Here is a 15,065-nt window from a genome sequence, read left to right as displayed (position 1 = left end):
AACAAGTTAAAGCAGCCACACTGGCTGTGTGAGCAGCACTGGTCAGGTGTGTCTCAACTGCGGTCCATCATGGGAAATGGAGTCTCACTATTCTTTTCTGCATGATGCACGCAGTTGTCAGAAGAAATAGATTACATATAAAATATATAAATTATACAGACATTATGCAACCTTTTGATGCAGTTTCAATTTCTCTGTCACAGACATGAGGAAACACAAATATATCTGTTTTACTCAACCTTTCCTGTTTCCGTTTCAAAATAAAAGCCCTCTGACAATGTTTCTGTCGACAGAATCCCATCAGTTGTTTCCCCAAGGCATTTCATTGTGAAATATTAGCAGGACTGTGATGTTGACAATGCAGGAGTCTGCACGGCTTCATAAATGAGGGGAATATGTGCATAAATTGGGGAAATACAGCAGTTACAGCAGCAGATATCTCTGTAGCAGCATTGTAGCAATAATGCTGTCAGTGTGAATACCACAAGTGTACAAGACGCAGCAGTTCAGCGAGGTTGCTGTCACATGCTGCTCCCACATGAAGCGTGTCCCGGGCATTCGACTAAATTAGTTTTAACTTGGTGTACCTAATAAACTGGCAACTTACTTAAACTGAAGTAAATTATCTAAATACTTCTTCCACCAGAGACTAATCCAGTCTTTGCTCGGGGTCCTCTGTTTCAACATGCATTTCATAGAGTGACAGCTCTGTCTTGTGATTTTGGCCTCTGCTGTAGTTTCAAATCCCCCTGCTGAGTTTTGCTGTGTATTGACACACATGTCACTTCAGCTTCAACACTGTGATGTCTGACAGGAGTTTCCATGTCGGACACTAGTTGGAGTAGTAGTAGGATGGTGGTTTTCCCTTGTGAGTATCTTTCATGATCATTATTATTCTGCTTTGTGTTAGACAGCCAAGGGTGGAGTCTGCTGTTAGCGTTACTGGTTTATTTGTGGTACTTGGCATTAATGCAGCACTATTAGTTTCTTTACTCAGCGCACGAGGATCATTTATGGATCCATTTGCTTTTGTAATGGTGACTGGTTTCTGCTGTAGAAGACTGTAATGGTCTGGTTTTGGGTCACTGAGCACTGCTGTTACTTGATTACCCTTTCATCCAAACATGTATTTACACAGTGAAGTAGTATTTCAACATCAGCCGCTAAAGCCTTAACGATATAATATTCAATAGCAGTTACAGCAGCAGTTTAAGCTACAGGATCTCCTCAATTTCAATGATGCTGACATTCAACACAACATGACCTGCAGGCAGCCAGCCAGAGTACAAACAAACAGCCTTTCCTTTCTCCCTTGTTACATGATTACGACCGCGACAACAATAAAGGCTCTTCAATTTTCACTATTTTTATTTTTGTTATTTTAAATAGGGAGATTGGTATTTTCATCTAGACCTTCCATGAGTGAATTATTAAATCACAAAGAACGTTTTTTTGAGTGTTTGTTTTTACTTAAAAACAAGTGAAAAATCAACACCATATTTTTTCCCAAAATTATTTTTAAGGATTTACATATCTGTGCACTTGAGTGGAGTCCATGCATCAACAGTGTAAAAAGTGATTTCATGAAACTCAATAAAGGCCTGAAAACATGAGAGTTTCACTGAAACACTGTTTATACCACTGAAGTATGGTGTCCACTGCAGGGGACAGATACAGTACACCATTCTGCATATAACATTAATTTTCAGTCTCGGAATTGTTCTATTTTTTTTCCAAACAACTCATTCATGAAAGGATTTAATAATTACTCCTGAGGTATTGAGTACCCAAGGTACTGTATCTCCCCTTCCTTCTGCCAATAAATACTGTGCATAATTCCATTTTTGTCAAATAACTAACTATTTACCTATATAGTTAGAGCGGCCAGCTTCACTGTTTGCACTTCATTGTTAAATACTAAATAACTTATATTTTGATAATTTGCATTACTAAGTAAAGCTATATTGGTACAATCTTCCAGAGACATGAAGGTCTTTGATGAATCACTCAGTTATTAATTAGTTCAATGGGTTAATTTAATTGAGTGATAATCAGAACACTTAGGAGTCCACCCAGTAAGGCTCACTGGTCAAAAGCTTGTAAGACACACTGCTGTAAATGATTTCGATCCCATTATTACCGGCACAGAGGAGGCCAGGAGTCACAGCAGGTGACCTAATTTGATCTCACACTGTAATGAGGATAAAGATCTTTCTAATAGGCACAGCAAAGTATTACAGGGCCTGTTAGGAAAACTCAAAATGGCTCCCAGTGATAGGCCCATTACCGTATGTGTCTAGCAAAGTGCCCTTCATGTTATTCCCTATCTCTCAGATCTCTCTTTTACAGCTAGAACATATACGCCAGTGTAAATTATGACAGAAAATAGCTTTGTGCAGATCCCCCCCAGTTGGATGCTGTCATGGAAATAATCACTTGACATTAAATGGTGGAGGAGTTGTACATGCAGGAGCCACATTCAGTCATTTACCACCAGCCTGCGAGGTAGAAGCTCAAATAACATCAAATACTCTCCTGCTGAGATGCTATTAATTAATAAGAGTCATGGTAAAGCAGCCTCTCCCCTTCCCCTCATTGTGCTTACTTGCTAGAAATCGATTGGTGTCTCCACTGCTGCCACTGTGTCTGACAGATGTCTTTTTGCAGTACAACGCTCACGCTGCAAGCAGTCACAGTGTCTGCACCTGAACCATGCCAGGCCAGATTAGAGGCATAGAGCTGCCTGTTGGAGCTGGAGCATGAAAGAAACCCTTATTTATTCTCCACTGCAGGCATTGTTGACAGGTCCCAAAAATCCAAGATTTAGTTTTGGATAAAGTGAGGTTGGGGATATAGGTAGGTTTGTTTTTCCTATGGCCAGGCTAGTGGCACAGCTATAAGGATGTCAGCTGGTCAGTCCAGACTGAAATATATCAACAGCTATTGGATCAACAGACATTCATGGTGCCGAGATAGTGAATCCTGGTGACTCTGATGATCCCCTGACTTTTTATTTAGCAGCACCAGCAGGTCAAAGTTATCATTCATCCACTGAAATATTGGAAGGATTGGCACAATGTTCGATACAGATGTTCACGGTTCCCAGAAGATGAATCCAGATATCTTTGGCGAAACCTTTTCCTAAAGTTCCACCAACAGGATTACATTTGTATTTTTAAGTGAAATCTCTGAACAACTACTTGATGAATTTTTGAACATTCACCTTTTTCCCACACGATCAGTGGTCATAACTTTGGTGATCCTCTGACTTTTCCTCAAACCACCAGCAGGTCAAAATTACAGTTCCAGGGTCTGAATTTCAGCGTGGGATTGTGGTTATTGTGCATAATTTTAACGATCCCCACACATCTGGCATTTATAACACAGGGAATCCCTGTACCCATTTACAGCTATGTCTAATTATTTGGGGTGTGCCATATCATATAATTCATAATAATACCACTATAATTTTTAATTTGAAACGAAAAAAATCAAAAATCATGATGATGGTAATATTTTGACTTGTTGACATATGGCTGAGAAATTGCCACCGGTTAGTGTTGAAAAACTAAGGAAAGCAGAGATTGTTTTGTTTAGCTTTTACTGAATATTTAAATGCAAACTGTTTAGAATGAAAACTATAATGCTATTTTTGTTACAATTGTTGTTATATAATATAACACATATTGCTCTATATTTGATGTTGTCATAATTGTTATGTTCTTGAAAATAATAATAAAATATTTTTTATAATTTTCAGTATTTTGCCATGACGCCAAGAACATCATTATCACAAAAAAAAACCAAAATATATAATATTACAGCCATATTGCCCATCCCTACTAATAATGTTTTGCCAATGTTTTGACTGGTGTGGAATGCAGCCTGCAGGCGGACTGGCCAGAAGGCTGCATCAGACGGCCCGAATTCTTCCCCCTGAACAAAACATCCAGTGCCCACTTGCTCTCGCTCTCTACAAAGCTACAAACCCCCTGTGCTGCTGCAGCATCTGTCAGTATCACATACAGACAAGTTTCACTGATGTCAACTTGGAGGCATGCAAACATGGCCATGGACTGAAATGTAGATTACGCTAAAAAAAACAAAAAAAAAACAGTAATTCTCAAACAGGTATCAGCAACATAACTAAGGCAAAGCAGCAGTTCAAAGACATTTCAGGTTAACTGGCTCAGAATTAGTGAGCTGCTCAGTTTGTAATATGTATAGTGCCACGCCTTTTACCAGTTGAACAAAACATCAACTGTAAGTTGCCACTTAGAGCATAAATAGATGGTGAATGCTGCGAAGAAAAGTGGTGGATGAAGTATTCAGATCTTTAACTTAAATAGGGGGCAGCAATGCAACAGTATTAAAATACTTTGTTTTAACTTCTGCATTTAATCATATGATCAAGAGTAGGGGTCGACAGATTTTCTGCCTGGCTGATTATTGGAGCCGATATTTGGCGTTTTGCTGATTATCTACATTGGCATTTTATTCTTATGATAGCCAATGAAATGAATTACTGAAAATGTGTGTGTGTTACACTCAACCAACACCAGGGAAGGCATTCTGCAACACATGCAGAGAAAGTGTCAGCATAGGAGGAATTTTTACTTTGTGAAATCTCAGGAAACTATTTTCATTTATTCTTTTTTTATTTAAATTTCTACTTGACTGTATAAAAAAGTTGCTGTAGCTGATGCTGAAAGTTTCGGTTTTGATTAAATATTTGCTTAAAGTATTTAAACAAAGTTTTCTGCTGGAGTTTGTGATGTTCCAAATTCAAAATTTCAACAGAAATATTCTCATTGTTATTGTAAATGCATATCGGTTCCAAATATTGGGTATCTGTGTCATTAAATAATCTTTATGAGTATCAGCCCTGAAAAACCAATATCAGTCGATCTCTAATGAAAAATGAGAAGCGTATAATATTATCATGCTTTCACGCTAAAAGATCGGGATGACGAACATGGCAAACATTTCACCCACTTCACATCGACAAGATAGCATTGTCATTGTGAACAAGTTTGCACAGTGATATTAGCATGAAGAGTACAGCCTTACAGAACCTCAGCATGGCTGTAGACTTTTTTGCTAGTATTTCACAACTGTGTAGTGATTAATAAACTACAAGAACTGAAATGGCAAACCTGGATTTATTATATTCATATCTGCGCCAGGAAAGCTTTTTATGTGATTAAACCAGGTGTATAATTATCTCATCAGGCTCAATCATAAAGCAGAACTGCAGCAGAGAATTGTCTCATCCCAAACACTTGAGACCCTGTGGCTGCACCTTATTTACCAAAATGACGTCAATGGATATCAAAGCTGAAATTTCTCTTCTAATATTTGGGAGAATAAAAGTGTCAGATTACACTAAGATCTGAATTTGTGCAGCCTAAACTGTACAAACAACAGTAAAGGAGGCAAAAAAAGCTCAAAATTACAATGCACAAGTTGAGCGAGGCAATGGCATTCACTGCAGTTGTACAAACCAGTTGTACACAAAAGAAGTTTAACCCTTTTATAATACAAAGTCACAGTCTGGACCGACACAGCTCCACAGACATGGGAAACATTATGGCTTTTCTTAATGAGTTTTCCAATTATGTCTATTATAATTGCTAATTATGATCCTGGTTATGATGCTTTACATCCACTGTAATAAGCTGCAATACACAACACTGTGATACTACAACAGTTTTGACATTGAGGTGCTAATTCTCATTAGTGTTAAATGTTCATTTCATTTAATTACGGAGGAATGTGTGTGTTTGTTAAAGCAATTGGCAGGTCTGCAGGAACAGGACCTGATGTGGGAAGGTAATGCATAAAAGATTGTGGATACCTGTTCTCTCTCTGGTTTGTCTAGGATTCCTGAGTATTCCTAAGTCACCTTTAAGTCGCTTCAAGTCGTCCGACCACAGACTGTATAAAAATAATGGACATAGCCACCGTGACATCACCCACTGGTTTGTGGCCTCCCGTTCTGAAGCTCTGACTTTGGCATCTTAGATTTTTGGAGCCAGAGGTGACCGTATCTAAGCGAAAGGGGGAGGTTTGGAGGAGTGAGCCTGAGAGCCCGTGATTACGCCGAACCAGAGGTGTGACCAAGTCATTGCTTTGCAAGTCATAAGTAAGCTTCAAGTCTTTGCACCAAGTCCAGAGTCAAGGCCCAGGTAAAGATGAACAAGTTCTGAGCCAAAGTTTAAGGAATCTCTTACGCTTCAGCCCCTCCACAGGCGTATGTCAGTTTGCACAGTATGGATGAATAATGGCAAATAATTCAATGGGCCTCTTCACAAGACCTGTACCTGTAAGGTGCAAATGACTAACATTTCGACATGCGGAGTCAAACAGTTATGATACAGATTGTAAATAACCTCCTCCATACAAAGAATAATGTCTCACCAGATAATCAGAGTGGAAAGTACATAATCTCAACACCAATGACAGCACTCTGAGTCAAGTCCAAACTCCTAAACTTTGAGTGTTGAGTCCTGAACAAGTCATTATGTGCTCTTCATAAAATACAGTGACATTATATTCAATTTACAAAAATCCTAAATGTTTTTTAAATTTGTATTTATTGTTTTTTGTATTGTATTTTGTTTTTTTTTCAACTGCCACTCATTAGCGTAACCGTAGTTCTTCATTGTTCTCTCAGGCAACTTGATAGGTTGCTGCTGGACTTGTTCAAACAAAGTGAATCTTCTAGGAAATAAGTGACGACTTGCTGGGAAGGGGTGGTGTTAATGTTAGATGATTCAGGAAATAAATTTATTCATGGCTATTTTTGAATAAAACACTTTTTAATCTTTCTGCTTGGGGGAAAATATCAAGTATTTCCAAGTCTAAAGTCTCAAGTCCAATGAAGTCATGAGTGATTGGTACAAGTCAAGCCGTAAGTCTTTTGTAATTTCAAGTCAAGTCTGACTTGAAGTTCACGTCATGCAACTTAAATCCATGCCACTGTGCAGAACTTTAAGCCTTAACAAAATGTAAAAGTTATACAAAAATTCACCCCTATATAGTTGTCATAAATGGGGAAATTAGCTATAGAGACCAAAACAGTTTTTTGTACCAGGCTGTAAACATGTTTTCTGCTGCGATGTTGGGAGGTCTGTGGGGATTGACTCGGTTTGGAGCCAGCCTCAAGTGGCCATTAGAGTAAATGCAGTTGTTGGCTCTTCTGCTTTGGCTTCATTTTTCAGCCCTGGAGGCTGCCACTTGTACATGACGAGCTGTGAGCCTTCCTGTTGAACAGGGTACAATGAATTAATCTTTTTTCTGTTTTCACAGTGTGCTATTTAGTATTGTCTAGATAATTGTCTTTTTTTTACAAAAAAAATAAAATGAAAACAGATGAGCTGAATTGTATTTTTACAATGACAGCGACTCTGTCAGGTGGCTCAGTGATCTGGACTGCAATGCAGTAAACAACGCCCTGCTGCAATCACTAAACGTTCAAAAATTCTTGAAATATTTTTGAAGGATGAGCTGCTCGCATTGTTGCTTCTTGTCACATACATAGCATTCTCACACAACAGTGATTCTGCTTAATGAGGATAATCCCTTAAATCAGGCTTGTATTGTCAGTATTGAGCTCATCCCTTTTTATTTCCCTATCATCCTGATCTATCCTCAGCATGTTCTGCTGATAAACATCAAAGACACAAAGGAGAGGGATTATGGATGAAGACAGAAATCAAATTAAATTATACATGGTGTTTAAGTATCTGGCACTGAGACGGCAAGATCACTGTACTCAATTTACTTCGATAGACTGACACGCTTGTCATAAAATGGCAGCTGAAAAAACATCCCGCTGTCTTGTTATTTCCTGTTACTCTTCTTTAAAGAACTCGGACTTGTAGACTTTATAAACACAAAAAAGATCACAACACTAAAAGTTCACATTTTGTGGCACACGTCTCTCCCACTCTTCCTGTAATTTTATTCATTTGTGACTTGTGAATGACAGTTATTTAAAATTCTGTTTATCATGTGTTTGGTGAGATGTTACTTGCACGTTGGTTTTCATCTCACCTTCCTGGATTTCTTTTGTTACTGTATTTTTTTGTTGTTGTGTTTGTTTTTGGCTCTGTAGTTGTATTTAATATTGTATTTCTGTCTCTTCGGCTTTCTGTTTTGAAGTTTTGCACACTGACTGAAATAAAAACTAACAATGTTCATTAAAAGTGTATCACCACCACCATTGTGATTTAGCCTCATAGTAGCCAATTTATCAAGTGTGCTGCTGCAGCGAGATGCAGCTACTTTCCAGAACTCTCAACTGTGTTTCTATCAACAAATAAAACAAAATCAATTACGTTTTCCATACATGTAGAACAATGTCAGTGTATGTGGTGACGGTTCAGTGCAGCTGATGCAGATTTGCGCGACTTGCTTGTCTGATCCAAAGTGTAATGATCACAGAGCATCCCTGACAGCAACCAGCACTTTGAGCTGTGTGCTAAAGAAAATCAGTTCATGTGCTATTTAGCCTATAAAATCATCAGGCTACTTCTAGTGACTTCAGTCAATGAGAGCCACCCTGTTGAAGCAGCATCTGTGTTGTGTCAACTTAACTGGTGTAAATGCAGCCAATCTCAGCAATACGAGAGAACTTATTTTGCGAAATGACAAATTAACAGAGCACATGTGATGATGATTATTGCACTTTTTGTATGAAATGATTTAAACATAAAACTGTATAAATTTCACACTGTATCAAAGACCTGAAGTTTGCCATTAGCGACAACCTACAGGTTGCCAAATTCCAGCAAAATACATTGTTTGTGGGGTGCCCACTCTACCAGGTGAGCTACTGGCATTTACATAGTCCCTGCAGCAGTGACCACAAGCTGGACTTTAACCCGCTGCCCTTTGCTGCATGTCATCTATTCTCTCTCTCCCTCTTTCAGTATAGAGCTTTCCGATCAAATGAAGGCAACAAACCCAAAAAATCGTTACAAAAAATGCATTATTTGTTCATGAGCTCTAGAGCAACGTATAAAAGCTGATCTGATCCGAGGCTTCTATCGACAGGGTGACATCGTTTGTCTGTGCCTTCTCAAATCCTTAGAAATCCTCACTGAAAAATAAATCAGTTTCATGCTCTGACATGGTTAAGGTTAAGTTAGGTGTAGACACAACAACAACTTAGTTAGATTTGGGAAACATTATAGTTTGGGTTAAAGGTCGTGTGCACAGGATTTGGTGGCATCTAGTGGTTAAATTGGATATTGCAATCAACAGAAACTGAACTTATGGGGGCCAACACAAAAAATGCAAATTCACAAAAGGCCCTAGCTAGAATCAGTGTTTGGTAAGTCCATTTTGGGCTACTATAGAACATGGCAAACTTGATATGTATATATAAACAGGTCATTTTAATGTAACAAAAACACAACAATTCTTATTTTTAGTTGATTATAAAGTAATGAAAACATTGTCATAAATATCATGTATTATTTCTGCCAGTAGATGCCAGACAATCCTTTAAAATGACTACTTTTGCATGTTCACCCCATGTCAGCGTGGGTTTTCTCTGGCTTCCTCCTTCCTCCTACCTTCCAAAGACATGCAGGTGAGGTTAAATGGCCCGTGGGTGTAAATGAGACTGTGAAAGGTTGTCTATCTATATGCCTGGCGACCTGTTCAGGGTGTACCCCGCCTCTCGGGCTTCAGTCCCCCCGTGAGAGGACAAGTGGTTATGGAAAAATGAATAAATAAATGAATGAATGGTTAAAATTATGTTAATATTTTGGTTATTCTTTCAAAATAAAAAAAAAGTTAACCATCGGCTGGAAACCGGAGACCGACAGCAGCGTTCATTCACCACAACCCTGTGCTTACAAGGACTTGATTGCTCTATAATAACGTCACCTTGTGTGTTTTCGGGTTGCTGAAATGGCATACTGTCATTTAGTTTTATACATGACATTGGTAGGCTGCAGATGGATGCAAAGAGCGGTCCCACCCCATCACACACCTGTAGGCTCTGAGTATTTTGTTCAGGTTTTGCCTGAACAGAAATAGTTCACAAGCCATGCTATCCGACATTGTTGGAAATCAAAGGTGTTTATAGTTGTTCTGATCCGCCACACTCAAAGGTGGAGTGAAATGCCAGCTGTCACTGAGAGTGGGGCAACACAAAATTATTTAAATTCAAACAGTCTCTCCTGAGAAACATTCAATGTGTTGCTCTGGTAAAAAAAAAAAAAAAAAGAAAAAGTACCAAAAAATAGTTCTGTGACAAACAAGACATAGAGAGAGAAAGTTCAAACCCAGCTGACTTTCTCACCTGCACACAGTTGGCCAGTCAAGGTGTGAACTGGATGGGAAAGTTACAGAAATGGTCAAACACAGTCTCCCCAATCCCAAGTCAACCTGCATGAAGCAAACTGGCAGCTTATGTTCACCCAAGGGCGAAGTTATCATCAGCCTTACTTCTAGCTGTGCTGAGCTTAGGGCTTCCTTGTGAGGTGTGATGAGGTCAGAAACCAAATATCATTACTGAACATTTCCAACATTATAATCAATTCAATGCAAGTTGGCTGAATGAACTCAAGGATTGCTGTTCCCCTATTATGAAACTGATTTAAAGGTCCAGACAATACAAACGGATATCAAAAAAGCTGCACTTAAACACACCACAAAAACTACAGCCAACAGCCAACTAGTATGTATGTTCTGCGTCTGTGTGAGAGGAAATAACTTTCCATACCAGCAGGGGGTGGTAATCTGTATTCGTTATTCAAAAACAGAAACCGGAAGAGCGACTGGTTGGATTCAAGATGCCAGTTAGCACATTAACAATGCAACCCAATGCTAAAAGAACAAAGTATGTTTACCCTGCGCTGACGAGCAATAACACAAACAGTTATGATCCATTTCTGCTAAATAGCTCATTGGCTATAGAAAAATTATCTTACCTAATTCCACCAGTTTGTCTTGATCTTATGCCCCTTGACTTTAGTCATTTGTTTACTTTACTCACTTCAGTTTCTCTTTTTGTTCTCAAAGCTAAATTGCCAATGTGGGCAATTTTTCCCATGGACGGGCTCCGCCAGCTCCTACGCAATTTTAACATGCTGAATTAGTACTAACGGTGCTGAAAACAACACGAACACTAAGGCAACAGATGTTCACCAAAGGCCCAACATTGCCGACTGTCAGCCGCTAAAGTTCTGTCTGCCAACTACATTAGCAGAGTAGGTCTTGTGTGAGTGGCAAGTTTTCATTTGTGACTAATAGTCTCACAGGATTGGTCAAATGAAAGTTTATCATGTGATTATTAACCAGTCATACACCAGTTAGTGTCTGGAGGTTTTAGAAGTCTATGTTGGTTACAAACAGTGGGGCTGGAGGATGATTCAGTGGGCAGTGGGTTGCTTGTTTGTGTGACCTTCACTCACACCTACAGGTTGAAGAGGTGTTGTGGATCAAACCTCCTGGAATAAACTTTCTATTTGAAGATTGCCTACAGATAAACACAGAAAACATTAGGTCGACTCTAAAGGTAAGGCCCAATTAAGACTGAAGTCCATGAGCAGTACTCTCCTCCACTATGATTTGAGGGCATATTTTTATTCCTGTTCATAAAATATAATGGATACATACTTACATTAAGTATTTGCTGTACTTCCAAGCTGCTTTATATTGTGCAAGACTCTTTTTCCGTAAGAGAGAGAGCAATAAAACATGATTTTAGTGCTGCTGCATCCTCAGCTTGCACATTTTACTAATTCATTTAATTCTACTACAACAATAAAACTAAAAGAAAAATACCTACAACAAAATAGCCACTAAAAAGAAATCAAATCATTCTGTAGCAATAAAGCAGGGAGTGACATGAGGTCTGGCTCGGGTGGGGGAGCCTCTATTTGTGTGAGGGTCAGGCAGCAGTGGACAGATGCTCGACAGAGGTCACAACAGACAGTGGGTCATAAATATGGGAGACAGGCTGATCTGGCCCATGACAAGGAAAGGGCGGCTCTACTGTAATGGGTGATAAATGTCAGAGCCTCCCCACAGCCTCAGATGAGCGATTGTTAAGCAGCTTCCCTGAGCCAGAGCTGCTGAAGCCTCGAGACAGACTGACAAGCGGTAAAGGAAACATTTACACAGATAGAACGGCTTGTTTGGATGACCCCCCCTCTTCCTCGGTTTCACCATAGGCAAAACCAGAGAGGTGATTAATCAGGCTGTTAGCATGTTTGATGGAGAGGAGAGAGGACAGAGGAGAAGAGAGGAGAGAAGAGGAGAGGAGAGAGGAGAGAGGGGAAATCCATGTGATAAGAGGAGAGTGTGACAGGTAGCAAAATGAGGAGCAGAGCTGCGCCACAGTGATTCATCAGAGGTTACCGATCCTCTAAGGAGCAATAATTTTTAAAGTAACGGGCCTTGATTGCAATAATGTCCCCACAGCAACTATTATATTTAATGACTATTATTATGGCTGTCATAAAATGGAGACTGGAGGAAGTCTTATTAAAATATAGGATTATGCAACTGCACTTCCAATGTCTTCCTCGATCAAAGACAAGTTTCAATTCATAAATTCTGCAACTTAAAAAGGGAAGCAGAGTAAAAGGCATCATTTAATGCATGCATGAAAATTAAGATGCATAAGAATATACCTATGCATTACTTTTTATGTAGGGTTGAAGCGGTCTACCAGGAAACCATATACCATGGTGGTATGAAAACTGACAATTATCATATAATGTACATTTGTTTATTTATGGTACTGATAAAAAAAAGCTACTAGTTGATGAATCTCACCTGCACGTGACTGCCTGACAGACGTTTTACACATACTTTCTTTAAAAAGAAATAAAAAGGTTTCAAGTTTTAATTTAAGTTTGTTCAACCAGAAAAAAATGTTCTTTTCTTTAAAGGTTATTGTAAGTGACAATAATAATAATAATAATAATAATAATAATAATAATAATGTGATAACATTAACAAAGATGGTTATTATGCTTATACCTAAGTGAAACTTGATAATTCTCCTTTTATTTTATCTATTTCATAATAAGTCTTTTTCTATGTTTTGACTTTTTTTTAATTTAGTTTTTAAAGTTTATTGTATGATTTTTTCAGGGACCATGTACATTTTTTTTAACCCCATACAATGATATACAGTTAAAACGAAATGCAATCATACATCCAAACATGCGTATAAATTAAAATTATTACACCCAGTTCTACAGAATATAAATCTGAACATATTCCCACTTAAATGTTAGATTTTTGCCCCTGAACACTACCTCCTTTTGGCAAAATACATTGCATTATAAATAACAGCTGGGTACCAATTTCTGCACATGGTTAATTGCTCAGTTAAATGACAAAAGGATGAGACTTACATTTGGAGACTCTGGAGACTTTCCTCTTCACCTCACCACCACCTGAACCAACACAGCCATCCTCATCATCACAGTCGCCGCTGTAACGTCCCTCTGGGTCTCCACTTCCAGTTTCAATTTGGTCCAGTGATCCCAGTTTAGGAATGGACTTCCCCTGCAACAGCTAGTTGTGAAAAAAGACATATTTTTGTAAAAAAAAAAAAAAAAAGAAAAAGAAAAAAAGACATAACATTAACTAATTTAAAGTAGTTATTCTGAGTTTATGTGGCCATGATTTAAAAGTTAATGTTTCCTCCTGCAAGAAGCATACAGCATACAGCATATGTGTATAATATTCCAATTCAATATTCACAGCAGGATGAAGTGAACAAGGTCCTCTCATGGCAAGGACAGTGCAGAATATGCATTCAGAAAATGAGGAGCAAAACAAGGAGAAAATGCAAAAGAGCTGCTGATTATGCTGCTAATCAGCCACAGTAATAATTAAAAAAAACTATGAAGTTACTGCAGGATTGCACTACAAATGGCATATTTCTATTAAATAAAAAAGAGTTTTTCTGTATTCCGTTTCTTCAACTACAATTTTCTAAAAGAGCTTTTCTTACCAAAACTAAACAAATGCTTAAATTCCCCTTCTGTACATAAATATACATACTTGTGATATATAAATGGTTATCAAAATGACTAAGGGTATCAACAGTTATCCTGACAGCCTGCATACACTGAATGAATGTGTGTGTCACATGATGCTCACCCTTTTCGGCCACAGTGGCCTGCAGGGCAGCTGAACTTCCTGCTGTATTGCTGTGCAGCAGAATCTCAATCAAAGACTTTGTGAACTCGATACCGAGGGAAATGCATACGCTAATTGGCTCATTTAAATTCATGGTGCGTCATTGGAAACAAGAGAGAATGCTTTGTGTTGATCAGAAAGGTGGTGTCTATGCTAATTAGTTACTGTTGTGGTTCAGTGCAGGGGAGCAAAAGTGCCGGCGTTGCTGCCATGGCTGAGCTGGGACATATCTGTGCTGTAATTAGCCTGTCTGGAGTCTCCACTTCATAAAGCTGACAGATTAGAAGATGGAGAATATTGAGAGTTTGGGCGATATATAAACGCTACTTCCATGTGTGGAATTAGCATGATTTCTTTCCATTTATATCTAACCAAACTTTTAATACATTATGTGGAATAATGAGTTACTGTGGGGCATGAGATTAGCCTGGTCTGAGTGTTCAACCGAGTCAGAAATTTGTGCTTCACAAGTCCATGAGGCAGAGCACTGCTCCAGGGCTCTGTATGTGGAGTTCAAAGGCTGTCGACTCTGAGGCCCATTCACAAAGGAAACAGCATCACGCAACAATTCGTCTGCACATGTGAGACAATATGCTACATGAGCTTTGTTATCATGTCATTATTTATGGTTTGCAGCAGGGTAAAAGGTTAAGATGCATGTTTAAATAAGCCTGTCTCACATGTTTGTGAGAGTAAAAGAAAACGTGATGTTTTCTTTCACACATACAAAACATAATTCAATCACACTACCTTAGGTCAAGTCTAAATCTTATTTCCAAGAAACTTTGATGCATAATTAAGGGCGAGTTAAATTGACTACAGTTCTACTGATTAAAACATTGTTAACTTGAACCATTTTCTTACTTATTTACTTGACCTGAAGC

At 38.6% G+C, this 15,065-nt stretch overlaps 1 protein-coding gene across 1 annotated transcript in view; it reads right to left on the bottom strand.

The window, feature by feature from the left end:
• The window catches only part of gpc5a (glypican 5a), a 161,769-nt gene that overhangs the window by 52,735 nt on the left and 93,969 nt on the right, over positions 1 to 15,065 (bottom strand). The window contains exon 8 of the mRNA XM_042491763.1: positions 13,389 to 13,551. Coding sequence (XP_042347697.1) covers positions 13,389 to 13,551 — 163 coding nt within the window. The remainder of the gene's footprint in view (positions 1 to 13,388; positions 13,552 to 15,065) is intronic.

The sequence above is a fragment of the Plectropomus leopardus genome, chromosome 1, assembly GCF_008729295.1.
Source record: "Plectropomus leopardus isolate mb chromosome 1, YSFRI_Pleo_2.0, whole genome shotgun sequence".
Lineage (NCBI taxonomy): Eukaryota > Metazoa > Chordata > Actinopteri > Perciformes > Serranidae > Plectropomus > Plectropomus leopardus.
This window is presented reverse-complemented; position numbering and strand designations above follow the sequence as displayed.